Source organism: Thalia democratica, unplaced genomic scaffold, assembly GCF_965202585.1.
Source record: "Thalia democratica unplaced genomic scaffold, ktThaDemo2.hap1.1 HAP1_SCAFFOLD_1112, whole genome shotgun sequence".
Classification (NCBI taxonomy): Eukaryota; Metazoa; Chordata; class Thaliacea; order Salpida; family Salpidae; genus Thalia; species Thalia democratica.
In genome coordinates this window covers 20,686-36,009 of record NW_028140028.1, presented here as the reverse complement: position 1 = coordinate 36,009, position 15,324 = coordinate 20,686, and the positions used below count along the sequence as shown (strand labels likewise).

Sequence of the window (15,324 nt, the reverse complement as noted above, 5' to 3'; positions counted from 1 at the left end):
TATTCTAAAATACATAATCTAACACTTGAAACTATATAAAGCTTTCAATCTAATTTTAATACAGGGTAAAAACAACAGTTTTTTGCTGAATTCTATCTAACTTCCAGTACATCACTTAAACCATCTGTGTATTATTCATGTTTGTAATAAACAGCTCTATCAGCAAAATACTTGTATTATCACCTTATAAACACAGCTTGTCTGATAAAAGACACAATTTTTTAGCATTTCCTAGCATAAATGTATCTATATAAACAAATGACATCTAAGGAACTTTTACAATTTTTGTGTATATATCACAGTTTCACTATGGAAGTGTCCTTGCTACAGATCATCAATACTAAAAAGCTTACAAAATCTGCTTGTTCAAGTAGGGTACTTGTTCAATATGTTAATAGAAACTTTTTGCAGTTTTATAAAGAATAGTTTACTAATTTATACCAGGTGAAGGCACTGGAAACAAAATTAAATATTTTTGTAAATTTCCATGAAAATTTTGGATTTTTTTCTGACTTTAAAGGATTTTTAATCAACTTTTACCATTTGAAGGCTTTGATAAACAAGTAATTTTGTAAATTTAAACTGACGAAATCTGAATGAACTTTTTTTAATTTTATAAAATTTCCTGACTTTTCCTGACTTTTTTTCAAAACCCCCCATTTTTACCTGACTTTTCCTGACTTTTGTCATTTTTTTAAATTTTTCCTGACTTTTCCTGACCGAGTGGCAACCCTGCAATAGGTACTTTATACAAAACAAGGTATTATTTAACTTTTTTTGTAAAATATCTTTAATTAATTTCTGGTGAGTCATGTACTATATGGTTTATTGCGTTAGGGTAGGGCAATTATAACTAATACTACTGAGATTAATAAACTTGTAAAAAAGCAACATGGTGCATTGATTTTATGAAATGATAGAAGCAGCAAAGAAATATTAAATAACTATGTTTGAGTTAAAAAAAATTTGTGCACAAATTCAAAAGAGGCTTATAACCAGTTAATTTAAAGTTATATTTAGGTATAAATAAAATTTACATTCATTCAATACAATTTTTAGAGATAAATTACTATTTTCTTGAGTAAATAGTCTTTTTATTTCAAATTTTTTATCCTATCTTGGATGTTAAGTATGAGAGAAATAATCAAAATACTTAAGAACAAAACTTTTTTTATAGCATTTCAAAGTGCATGGTGCATTTCAAATAATTTATTTTAAAGTCAAACAGAATGGAGTCAAACTATATTTTATTTTTTATACAATTATAAATAAAATGTTTTTTTTTTTGTTAATAGCATTTTTACTCTCTTTTTTTCAAGGCTAATCATTAGTGGTTTTGTTGGTTGTAAGCAAAAATGGTTCGGTTTTGTTTATAGTTATTTCTTTTGTGTCTAAAACTTATGGATTTGTAAAGTTTTTTTATCAAAAGTTAAATAAAAAGTTAAGTTTTTATGATTTTGGCTAAAAACTGGCATGTAAAGTTTTTTAAATCAATTAAATTTAATTTCAAGTTAAACTTCCGATGATGTTAATAAAGGTTTTAAAATTAGATTAATGTACAGTTTCTTTTTCAAACTCATTCTTAAATGAAGTTTAATTTACTTATTTGATTACTTTTTCTCAAGTTGTTTCAAACTTTACATTATAGAAGTAATTAAGGTTTTTAAACATGTACATTTTAACAAAGATTTAAAGATGATTTAATAATAAAGTTATTTAATTTTGTGTGAGACTTATTAACTAATCTATTTACTATTCTAAATAATTAAGTTTTCTGTTTTCAACTATTTTGTAGTTCATTTATAAGGGTGATTTCTTTTTATGTACATATTTTTTTTCTCTTACATGTTACTTACAATTATTATTGAAGTAGTGATAGATATTTTCAAAATATGTTATGCTCTACATGTTATGTTTGTACTAATGTATAATTTTATGTTTTCAAAATATAAGTAACATGTTATATACAGTAATTTTACCATTTCTCCATGTTTGTTTTTTTATTGACTTATTTTCTGCATTTTGGTGGTTTCTCTTATAAAAAGTGTAACAAGATAATTGTGTAAATACATAATCCGAAAAATAAAAATCTTAGTTTGGAACTCATGGTAAACTATGGTTTTCATAATTAATATTGACAGCAATGGGTTTAAAACAGAGTGAATGTTTTTTTTTTCTTTTAGAAATAAATTGATTATTGAAGTTAAGTAAATAAAAAAAAACTTTTGCTTAATTTTTTGGCAATGGGTCTTGATCTTGGAACATTCAACTCAGAGAGTTTTCAAAGCTGTTATTAGGACCCCTACAACATCAGGTCAGATTTGATTTTTATTAACCTTAAGGCTTTATTTTTTAATTTTTTTTATACTTATTGAACGAAAAAAAAAGACACTTTAAGCTTTAAATATTTGGTTGTAGAACTTGGTTAACAAAAAACCTCTTGGTTATTAAGTTGCACACCACTGGTACCTTATAATGTCCAAGACATATTTTTATAAAGCAAGAAAGAAAAATGTGAACACTCACAACTATGGTCAATGGATTAGTGTGGAGAAAGACCTTTCGGTCATCAAACCTCACACCATATATGTTTAAACAAATTTGATAAGTTTTATTTAAAACTTTCATAAAACTTTAATTTTAAGTTAAATGTATGATTTAATTTTTTTATTAACTTAAACTAATTAGAGAAATTAATTCTTAGAGGAAAAAAATTAATTTTTTTTTTAACACTTTTTTTTAAACCCATTACTGCCAATATTTACCATGAAAATCATAGTCTACCATGGGCAATGTTTTAAAATACTACCATGGCAAATGTTTTAACTAAAACTCTTCGAAGTTGTTCACACAATATACGGTGTGAGGCTTGATGAACGAAGGGTTTTCTCCACACCAGTCCATTCACAAGAGTTGTGAGCACAAACATTTTCTTTCTTCCTTATATTTTATATTTAATTAAAATAAGGTTTGGGAGAGAAAATTGTTGCAATTAGTATTTCAACTTGAATAGCTTAGGTAATTCAACCAAAGCTAAAACCATTACTCTAAAGTATAACTTGTTTATATTTAAAAAAAGGTTAGTTATATAAAAGAAGTCAAAAAAATAAAGACTTTGTAAGGTTGTTTTAAATGCTTCGAAAAAAAAATGTTTACAGCTCTTCAGTATGTAGTTTTAGTTTTTAATCAAGGATTAAAAATATCTATATTTTACCAAAACAAATTTGTATAAAAATAGCAACTATACACATTTTCGGATTTAGGTTTTAAGTCCTACTTGTACACTATTACTGTGATTCTGTTAAATAATTTAAATTCTTAACTAATATTTTAATATTGCTTTTAAAACTTACACACAGCATAAGGCATTATCAACTTTATACTCGGTGCGCCACTAACAAAAAAAAATGTTTCGTTGGGCTAAACTTCTATAAAAAAATTGCCGGAAAAGTAAGTTTGAAAAGTTTGCGGTATAAATGAAAATTTCTTTGAAAGCAACACTGTAACTAAACAATTCTTAACTGTTTGGTCATGAACATTAAACGTTATCCGCGATGTACTACTGGATAGCTGAAAGTTTTTTCGTACACCGGGTCCTAGGACCAAATATTTTAAGCCCTTTATTTTGTCGTTCAATAAACAACACTATGGTCTACTATGTACTAAAACCAAGTTAAAAACATTATTAAAAGTCTTTTTTTTATAAGCTTTTTTTTTAGTAAAACGTATGTCGCAAGCCAAGGGTTTTAATTACCTTTAGAAAATGGTTACTGTGTAAAAATTATTTTATTAAATATTTTTTAGTCAAGTAGTTGTGAGTGGAATTGCTCAAATAAATCTTGTATACATGTTTATCACCATCTCGTTATAATTGTCTATTCTTGACTTTATGGTGTTATGTTTCTGTTTTAAAAACAATAGCATTCACAACAGATAGATATACAAAAAAACAACTTTACAAGCTGTAATGGACATTGTTACAGTAGTTGCGGTTTTTTCGGTTGTTTTTTTATCAAACTACGTAAAAATTATTAAGTTAATTTTTTTTTTTTAATATAAACACCCGTGTTATTTATTAAATAAATTATATATGCAAGGATTATTCCTTAGGCACAACAGGTCTCGACAATTTAAATAATTGGAGACAAAGTTAATTTTTTAATTTATTCATTTACAAGGCAACAATGTTTCTCCCCTAAGGTATCTTCAGGCCTGTAAAATAAGATAAACATAAAACGATGGACAACGTAAGAAAATACAATAATGCAAAAAATTATAATTGAATTCAAATTAAAATTAAAATTAAAAATGTATAGCGCTATTACTAGATAATTAGTTAACAAAATTAAAAGTTTTATAAGAATGAAAAAGACTTTTTTTTAAATTTTAAATATGATTTATACTTACAATAGATGATTTGTTCTATATAGATTTGGATTTAGCTTATAACAAAACAAAACAAAATGGCGCTTAACAAATGAGGGTACGAGTAATAACAAAAACAGAACTAAGTGATAAAAAAATTAATACGCTAAGTTTTAAAATAAAATTTCCTAAAGTGCGGGCAGGTGTAGAAGAGCTCTTGTCTTTTGTTTAAAATTCGTTTCTTATTAGCAAGTGCTATTTCTATCTTTTCCAAATTGCAAGTCTTACAGATTTTACCTATATTCTTCATTTCCCTGATCTTGTGCATTATGCTCCATCTTAAATCGTAGCTGGTGTTATTGTTTTTTAGCCTCCAAATGTACTTGGAAAGCTCTGTTCCCTTGTTATTTTCATTCTTAAATTCACTAATGTGCGCATACCATCTCTTTTTGAACTGGCTTCCTGTGGATCCTATGTATTCTTTTGTTTCGTTCTGACTGGTAATCGTCGCCTTATAAACAACATTACCCTGCAAACATTTGCCACTTAAGGGGCAGGAGTCTTTGTCGCGGCAGTTGCACGTTTTTTCCTCTTGGTTGTTTTTATGATTCAGTTTATTTAATATCTTCTTATTGTGGCTACTTATTAGTGATTTGACATTATCCATACAACAGTATGATATTTTGCAATTACTTCTGTTGAAGATCTTTTTCATGCTCTCTGTTTTGAAATGTTTGTCAATTAGGTCTAAGAATTTCCCCCCAATGTTGGTTTTTACTGACTGGCAGTATGGAGGATTAAAATACATAATTCTTCTTGTTCGTTTACGTTTCTTCTTGTCAACAGGGTTGGCTTTGTTTTCATATTTAAGCTTGTGTTTGAAGTTGGATTGGAGCAGTGCAGTTTGGTAGCTATGTTTTGCATTGTCAAAGGTTCTTAGGTCTGTGGACAGTCTATTTAGTCTTTTCTCAATCATTTTGGGTAGGTTTTTCTTGATTATCTTCGGGTGGTTGGAGTCACTACTGATATATCTGATTGAGGAGTTTTCTTTTCTATATGGCATATAGCAATTGTTTGTGAGGTCTAGTGTGATGTCCAAGAAGTTGCATTTAGTCATACCAATTTCCATTGTTATTTTGAAACCAATGTCTTTAAAGGTCTTTATTGTTTGTTTTTTAATATTCTCGAGGTCCTAAACTGGAGGCTAAAAAACAATAACACCAGCTACGATTTAAGATGGAGCATAATGCACAAGATCAGGGAAATGAAGAATATAGGTAAAATCTGTAAGACTTGCAATTTGGAAAAGATAGAAATAGCACTTGCTAATAAGAAACGAATTTTAAACAAAAGACAAGAGCTCTTCTACACCTGCCCGCACTTTAGGAAATTTTATTTTAAAACTTAGCGTATTAATTTTTTTATCACTTAGTTCTGTTTTTGTTATTACTCGTACCCTCATTTGTTAAGCGCCATTTTGTTTTGTTTTGTTATAAGCTAAATCCAAATCTATATAGAACAAATCATCTATTGTAAGTATAAATCATATTTAAAATTTAAAAAAAAGTCTTTTTCATTCTTATAAAACTTTTAATTTTGTTAACTAATTATCTAGTAATAGCGCTATACATTTTTAATTTTAATTTTAATTTGAATTCAATTATAATTTTTTGCATTTTTGTATTTTCTTAAGTTGTCCATCGTTTTATGTTTATCTTATTTTACAGGCCTGAAGATCCCTTAGGGGAGAAACATTGTTGCCTTGTAAATAAATAAATTAAAAAATTAATTAAATAAATTATAGTAATTAAACGGTTTACTTTCATCTTTAAAATTTATTTAAGTTAAACTGTATTATACTTAAAAAAATGAGAAATAGTCACAAATAAACTCTAAAACTAATAAAGAATGCTTTTTATAATTATGCTGATAATAAATTACTAACTTAACTATAATCCTACATTTTATAAAAATATAAGTTTTATATTTCTTATATTAATAAACATTTTGTTTACTTTAAACTTTTTTTTCTATAATCGTATATACTGCACACCTAAGAAATTTCGAGGAAGTATTTAGCAAACACTAACATTGTAAAATTACATAACTTTAGCAAAAAAGCTAAAATGGCCATAAAAGTAGTAAGAATTAATAAAAAATTGAATTTTTTGGTAAACAAATCTTTTTAAACCAAATTTAGAAACCCATTAAAAGTTTTTCTTTCCAGGTTCTAGACTAAATTTATTAATTTTGTTGTATTAAATACAAGAAACATCTACTGAAATGAAAACTATCATAGTTATCTACTTTTATTTTTAAATATCTCAACAAAATTAAAAAACACACTTTAATGTTCGCAGTCAGTTTAAAACTTGTTTTCTGCACCTTCTGCTATTTGCACAGCAAAGCTTACAAGATCGTCTAATATTTCTTTCACGTCAGTTTCATCGTCGCTTGCCACTTCTCGCCCGCTCATTTCGCCCCAAACTTCCGCGACGTCGTACTTCGCAATCAGCTCTTTTCTCTCGTCCTCCCAAACTTCCTCGAGCCATGTTTTCCTCCTCCTGCTTTGGAACTTGCTCGTCAATGTGCGCAATGTGGTCTCTTCAATTTCCTCCCGCAGCTCCTCTTTTCCTTCCTCCGTCGTCGCGGCTTCGTACTCGTCTCGCAACTGTTTCATCTCTTCGTCCTTCGCCTCTCTCGCCGATTCTTTTTCCTCGAAAGCTTTGAGCTCCGTCAGAAACTCGCTGTGCTCATCGAGGAATTTTTTTATTTCTTTCTTCTCCGCACCAGCTTCAAACAGCAGCCTCAACCGTTCTTTCGCTCCCAAAAAAGCGTTACCGTGCCGTTTGGTAGCCAGTCCATGGATGTTGTAAAAGTCGTTCATTCTTTCTACTTCTCCTGCTCTTAGGTCGCCATTTCCACTGTGTTCCGGTTGTTGAGCCTTCTGTTTTTTAACAATGCAGTCAACGCATTTTGATCGGCCGTGTTCAGCAAAATTGGTTTTTGTCGTGGCAAAAGGTCGGTTGCGAGAAACTATCCGAATATATTTTAGAGTTGTGACAAACCCAGCTCTTCTTTCATAGTACTTACTTTCGACAAACCCAAATTTTACTTGCTTTTTCTTTTTTTCTTCAATTTTGAGCTTCTTTGCTTTTGGCTCAGAATCTGCTGTAAGGCTTGACATACTTTTTAGTGCATAAGACCTAAATTTGAGTTTTAGATTAAGTAAAAGTTAATCAGCTCAATCTTGTGATTAACTTACATATTATGGTCAGATTTCACAAAAACTGTTATTTAATCTTTTTGCACATTTACTTGTTCTATAAATTTCAATAAAGTGGAATTAAATAAACTTGTTGTTTAAAACTGTTAAACAGTTAATTCTAAAGAGTCTAGTAGTTTCGAAAATATAAGCGTTTAGAGAAGCAATAAACGCCTTCTTTTAAAACATCGTTTCAAACTAGCCTTGGTTAAAGCTAACTATATTTTAAAATATTGTTTCTAAATTTATTCTTTACCCACTTTTTTTAACATTGATACCTTAACCCTGTATACTAAATTTAGGATAAAGTTATAGGGTTTAAAGTAAAAGAAAAGTTAAATTTAATTTAAAAGTTTAAATCTTATAATAAACTAATTGTGGTTCAAAATGTTGCAAATCAGTTGTGCCAAGTGAAATATTTTTTATTCTTATATGCTTTATTTTATTTTTTTAATTTTTAAAACGAATTACTTTCCTTCAGTTATAAAATATAAATTATCAAATTAAGTTCAAGTATTTTGATAAACTCCTTGTAATTTGTTCAACTTTCACTCATGTTTTGTAACTTATGCATGTCTAATTCAATTACAAACTAACTATATTATATATTCAATGTGTCTAAAACAAAAAATAATAATAAATCTGATTCCTGTAGCTATTGAAAATAACTAAAATGAGTAAGATTTAATATTTAAAACAAACTTTAAACGCTTTTTCTTCTTTGAAAATATATTAACTATAAAAAAGAATAAAATTTTTTAAATACTAATAGTTTTACTCAAAAAAAATACTGTAACACACTAGCATTTTATAGAACAATCTTTTGTAAAATTGCTGTTTCTAATTTATTGAAAATTTGTTTCTGGTCAATTAAAGTCAAAATTTATTGCTTTGGATTATATAGATAAAGTTTTTTTCAAATTTTTGGTACTTTTTTTTTGAGAATATTTTGAATTGTAAATTTTCTGAATTTCTTCAAAATCAAAATTAAAGGTAAGTTTTAACAGTGATTACTGTAATTTTAGGTTGAATAATTGACTACTAGTTTCTACTCTAGACAACAAATGAGAATGCAAACTTTAAACAGTTGAAACATTTCAAAACTAATAGAAATGTAGGGGAATATAATTAAAATATTCCATTATTATTTATTAAACATAGACAGTGAACAAATCACTTTATGGTTTAAAAAACTTTTGATCTTCAAATATACTCATACTTAAATTTATGTAATAAAATAGTATTATTTTTTTCTTTTTTTTTATCTTAATTTTTTTAATGTGTTATTCGTACACTGTGCAATATGCACTGTAAAGAGGTGTGTATGCATAACTTTATTAAAAGTGATTTATTAAACTTTCAACATTTAAAACAATCTGTTTTTTTTTATACCAGGGCATGAGGTAATATTTTAAAGGTACTAACGACATAACTGCATTATAAATAAGTTTATGAAATTTAAGAGAACTTTTATATAGTTTTTTTTGTTTTATTTAATTTTAAGTTGTTTGCTTTAGTAAGCTGTAGCTAAATTAGTTTAGTTTTTACTTTTTAATAGATTTCTACCGTCACTAAATGTGTGCCTTATTATAAGTGCCTATTTAAACTGTTAGATGAGTAACAATAAAAATATATCACAACTCTTTTTTAAACAAAATCTTATATACTCTAACTTTGAACTAAGAAAGCGATTCAGTTTTAGAAAAAAAAAAATTTACAAGAAGAATTTTTCTAACTAACAGCTTGTGACATTTTTATTATTTTTTGTTGTTGTTATTAAATTAATAAAGTTATTTTAGAATAAATGTTTTCATAAAAAATAAAAATTAAAGTACATTTACTATATGTTTTAGTTATGCATGTGATGAACAACTTGTAAGTTCTTTAGTAGGTACAGAATAGTTTTAAAAATTATTAAAAATGACACTTTTTTTGAAAATTTATGTCATATAAGAATAAACAAAGTTGTTCAAAAACTGTATAAACAAAATAATATTAAACACTTAGTGTATCAGACTAGTTTTATGGTGTAATTTCTTTATCTCAATAAATAATATTTATAGGTTTACAGCAATTCTAACAAAAGTTAATTTGTTACTATAAAATTTTTGATATCCTCTTAAAATTAGTTCTGTAATTTTTTATTTGTCTAGAACACACCTTATATGCTTGTGTTTTATACTTATGTCCAAAATGAACAAAGTTAACGTTTGGTGGCGTTTATTTTATCGCTAAGACGAAAAGGGTAAATATTTACTTATTCATGTTTTTATTATCACTACATTATTTACCTCACACTATACAAATATAAACGAAAGCTAGAATTTAAGATAACACATAGTCAAATAAAACATAACATCAAAAAGTGAAATATAATCAAATAAAAGTTAAATGTAATAACAGCACATAGTCAAACAAAATAGAACAGGCAACACCCTACACAGTTGTCAATAAATATAATACACTTTGTTTAAGTTAAAGTGGGAAACGACGGGCGTTCCTTTCTTAGTGCAACCAACCCGTCTTGTTGCCATGGCAGCGAAGAGTTAATTGTTTTCCACGGATTTTTGAACTTTACTACCAAGTTGTTCGACAAATGCTGAACCATTTGTTTGCCAACAAAATTCACAACGTCATCACTTGAACACGTGACTTTGTGACGTAGTATTCCTAAAAAAGTAATGTGTAACAACAACATTTGTTTTTTTTTTATTTTACAAGTGAAAATAACTCGGAGCCAAAAAACTTATATAAACTAGCTCGTTGTACATTAAAAGTAGTAGTTATTTAGGTTATTTTTCATTAACTGCTTTTTTATTTTAAACTATTGTAAAGTACAATTGAAACTATAACTTCATAAATAATCAGAAAGTACTTGTTTTAAAAAGATTTAACTTTCCAAAATTTTGGAAGGTAAGAGCAATTTAGCCTTAATAATGTTGTTTAACAACAAAACTTAGATATAAAAAAAATATTTATTAAGACTCTTTTTGAAAATAACTTTACTTATCAAAACCAACACTTTCTAATAATTGATATTATTTTACAAAAAATACTTTATAATTAAATTAACTTTATAAAAATTTGTCATTATCCTTATCTAAACACATCTGAAGCATTTTGCTTATTATAAAAACAAAAATGAAATTTTTTTAACTTATTAAATTCTTAGTAATTTTAAAAAGAGCGAAATAACAAGCAATGCTATAAATTAAAACAAACTTACAGTTTTGATATCAAAAAATTCAAACATTTTAGTCGATATTTGTCAACAAAAAGAAGTATTAAGAGTCTATTAAAATATTGAGAACTTTTTCTATGCGAAAAAGTAAATATAAATCAATAATAATTGGAAAATTTTACAATTGTTAGAGTCATTAATAAACATAAATTCACAAACATAAAGTACTAATTTATTAATTTTTAACTATTTTACTCAGTCTGACCTTTCTACCGGTGTTTTAGGTGATGATTTTTATCAAAAACAAATAACAAAGGTTATATGTAAGTTTACTTGCAACATATATGACTTAAAAATACAAGTACAGAAGCTTTTGGTGATATATGTAAAAACAATATTAAAAATATATGAGTTTATAATATTTGGAATTTTTATAGTTTGAAAACTACGCTAAATAATTGACTAGACTTGACATTTTTACTAACGAGCGCATCCCTTTTAAGTTGAGTAACAAGTAAATTTACAAATAAGTATAAATAGCTTTTTTAACGTGAAACTGAAAGTTTTTTTGATATAGCAACTAACCAGTAATGAAAACGTCTTCCAAATAAAAATCGTCCTTTTCAGTAACTTTCGATGCACAAACTAGCTTCTTCATCATTTTAATGCTTAAAGTCCACATACCGCCATGGCAAAAAGCTGGGTAATGTTTTTCGCTGTACATTCTTTCGGATATATGCCTAATAAATTATAAACTTAAAAAAATTATATTTCTTTTTTGTTTACCTAGATAATATGTTATTTATAACTTTTAGTTTATAAGAAAGAATAGTTAATATCATTCTATAGTTTTAAATAGTTTTTGTTTGCTGAAAAGTTTAAAAAACTCCAAAGTTGATTGATGTTTGTATGAGAGAACATAATAATCCAATTTAATACTCTGTAATAATTTTAAAATATTTATGATTTTCCTAAGCTTAACTAATAAAGTTTAAAAATAGTGTTTTACTAATTAAAATTTATTTTGTTTTTTACAGAACTTAAAAAAGTGTCTGTCATGAATGTTATTGAACTTTTGTTTAATTTGAGTGAAGTAAATTTGCTTTTATATTTTTTACTTTAAAAATAAATTATAAAATTATATTAATGTTTTTTTAAGCATTCAGTATATTTAGTTGTTTATTGATCTCATTGAACTTATAAAAGTATTATTTATATAAAACAAGTTTAAAACTTATTTTTCTATTGTTACTGGACTACTTTTTTTCCATTTTTTTGAATAAAATAAATAATTAAATATTTAAAGAATAGCTTTCATTCGTGTTGTGTTTCAACATGTAAAAACTTATGCTAAATTAAAGCAAGCTTAATCAGTGCTTATTTATACCATTTCGATGACTTGTCTTTAATAGGTCCTCCGTTCTCTGTTCTCGCAAATCCACAAAATATTTTGTTTTCATTTTCATTGACTTTTATCGCTTTAAATGAATTATACACGTTTTGGACATTCATTAAGCAATCATCGTCAGTAACTGTTACCCAATCAACTTCAAGCTTTTGAAATTTCAGCCAATGAAAACTTGATAAAACCTATAGTATTTTCTTAGTCAGCATCTTAAAATTTTAGATAAATCTTCCAATAAAAAAAAATTTAATAACAAAATATAAACATGTTTAAAAAAAAAAATTTTTTTAGAAACTTAAATGTAAAGATTGTAATTATACCGGTTGAAAATCAACATTTCTTTGTTCACATAAACATATTTCTATATTTTAAGTTTATTTTGCATTTTTTTTATGACATACTTTAAATAAAATTAATTAAATTTAAACTATATAAGTAATTTAAGCTGTTTACTAATAGTAACTTTGTAATAAAATGACAACTTGAATTTATAGTTTTTGTTTTTCCTATAACTTGTTTAAATATGTTACTAAATACTGTAACTAATTTTAATTTCAAATCTTTTTTAATTTATCTACCTAAAGAGTAAAAAGAGTATCTACACTCTCAAAACAAAAAAAAAAACTAAGAAAAAAATGTAAAAAGACTATAAACTAAAATTATTCATTCGAAACACATTAAAAAATTACCTATTTGCAGAATTTGTTTTTAATTTTAAAGTCAATTTTTACTTTAAGTTCTTCCCATAAGTACAAACTAACTTTTATTGGTAGAGCTTGATACTTGTCAATGAAACTACATTGAAGAATATCACCATACACTATATTTTCTTGATGTAATTGTATTTGCTCGTTATTATCATTTTGTTTATTTTTCTCTCCTACAACGAATATAATGGAATATTGGACATTGTATAGTCTATAATTTTGTCAAAATATAACTTGAAAATATTGAACTTATTCTAACTGAAAATTTAAAAATACCTTAACATCAATAAAATAAAAGTTAAATTGATTAAAGTTAGTGTTACTCAATTTACTTTACTAGAGAGTATATATATACATATATATTTTTTTAAATAAGCAAACTTATAAACGGTATCTTTTGTTTTTAAGTGTACAATGTTTTAAGTTTTTAGTAATGTAGTAAGTTCTGAACAATAATATATTTAAACGTACTGTTGAACTTTTTGTACACAAAACTTTTTAATTAGTTTTCAAAAAAATTTATACTTAACTTTAAATTATTTTTACTTATTTTTTAGTGCCAGTGAGAAAAATTTTATGAAATGTTTTCAATCTTTTTTTTGTAGTGCTTCGTAAACTTTTCACTAAACTGTATTTCTAATAAAGGTAAAATGGTGTTTTAAATAAACAGCTAACAAAATCTTTATTTTTTTATTTTTGAGATCAACAAAAGCTCAAATAAATTTCGTTTTACATTAGATAAATTCTTTGAGTACAAGTTGTTGAATTGTTAATGTAATAGCTTAATGTTTATTTTGTAGCATGATTCAACCATTAAATATTAAAACTGCGTTTAAACGCTTAAACTCGAGTTTAACTGCTTTTTTCTCAACATTCTTTAAAATAACAATTTGTTTATGATTATCTTGTTTTTTTACATATTTAAAAAAATACTTAACAAGCTAAAATATATAAAAATTTTATACTATGATGTTTTTCAAATAAGCTACAAAACTACTTGATTTAATTTTAAAAAAAAATATTTCAAACTAACACAAACAAATTTTTTTTAAACTTTTTAAAACGTTGAGGCAAAATACTTATTGTTTAAAATAAATAACTGTTGCTAGTTTTGCTATTAACACTCAAAAGAAAGACTATTTAGTTTCTTTGTAAGTTTATCAGAAAATATGTAGAACATTTTAAAGATCTTTCTGTGTTCCATTTTTTGCAAATTATATAATCACAATAAAAGTATCTAATAAGCTTTAAAAACTAGATCACAATTAAATCACATCACCCTAAATTTTAAACATTATTGAAACTTTATTTTTATTTACATAGTAAAACTTTACTTTTATAACTTTGTAAAAAATATAAATTGTCCATTTAAAATGTTTTTTATTCAAAACTTTGGAATCATAAAATAAAGCTATAGTTCGCTACTAATCTTATGCAACTTTGTAAAATACACATGTTTTTAATACTGAGTACAGAAAAAGTTAATTATGACGTTAAATACCTAAATATAGAGCCCCAAGTTGCTCTAATCAAATTTCTTCTTTGAAAGTTCCCCACACTGGATTTTATAAGATAAATCATCTTATTATAGTTGTTTACATCTCTTGTTTCCCCAATACTCTTCCAAGGAAGCACATTAGAACATTCTGGCATTGTAACAGGTTTTTCTGCGTTCTGATCAAAAAAATCGTTTGATACTTGAAATATGTCTACAGTAAACTAAAATTTTATTTTCACGAAGTAGCTTAATATTAAAATTTAAATTTTTAAAACAGGAATTTAAGTTTTATAAATAAGTAAGAATATTTAGGAATAAGCTAAGCTTATTTTTGCCGAAAACTTCGTAGATAACTTTAAGGTCAAATTTTAAGTTTTCTGAAACAAAACCTTTTCACAAAATACTTAATTTATTTCTTAATTATTTGATTTTCATCAGTTTTAATACATATTTGTTAATTAACATGGTTGAATTTAAACAATATGGTTTGAATTTTAACTAAGCTTTTGTATTAGTGTTGATCACTATATTATTTAGTAAATCAAAAAGCAATTAAAGTTGTGCTAATTTATACCAAATAAAGGTTAGAACACAACTCTAACTACTTTATTTGTGAAAGTCTAACAGTTAATCAAATAAAATCGAATTCTAAAAAAAATTTCTGAATTGCTGTAGTCCAAGTTTATAAAAGCAGTAAATAGATTGATATGGTTAGTAAGTAAAACAAATAGTTTAAACAAAAAATAATGTTTTAATGGTTTAAGTGAACTTTTTATTTAACTTAGTCATAAAAGTTTTGAAACTAATTATACTTTTCAGTTTTTACTAGTTTTAAAAAATCAGTAAGAATGATCTAAAATTAAGTTATGTTGAACAAAATCCTTTTTTATAATGTTTCTACCT

At 25.7% G+C, this 15,324-nt stretch overlaps 1 protein-coding gene across 1 annotated transcript; it reads right to left on the bottom strand.

The window, feature by feature from the left end:
• Positions 1–11,391: 11,391 nt before the first annotated feature.
• On the bottom strand, positions 11,392–13,051 carry LOC145847811 (beta-1,3-galactosyltransferase 1-like). Its single transcript, XM_082953729.1, has 3 exons — positions 12,978–13,051; positions 12,199–12,401; positions 11,392–11,551 (listed from the first exon to the last, which is right to left on the bottom strand). The coding sequence occupies exons 2-3, from the start codon at positions 12,321–12,323 to the stop codon at positions 11,392–11,394; spliced, it is 285 nt and encodes a 94-aa protein (XP_082809855.1). The 5' UTR covers positions 12,324–12,401; positions 12,978–13,051.
• Positions 13,052–15,324: the final 2,273 nt, after the last annotated feature.

Bases quoted from the DNA above. Each gene is read 5' to 3' on its own strand.
- LOC145847811 (XM_082953729.1), bottom strand. From the start codon at position 12,323: ATGAATGTCCAAAACGTGTATAATTCATTTAAAGCGATAAAAGTCAAT. The intron at 11,552-12,198 runs GTATAAATAAGC...ATAATTTATTAG, and splicing joins AAAGACAAGTCATCGAAATG to GCATATATCCGAAAGAATGT.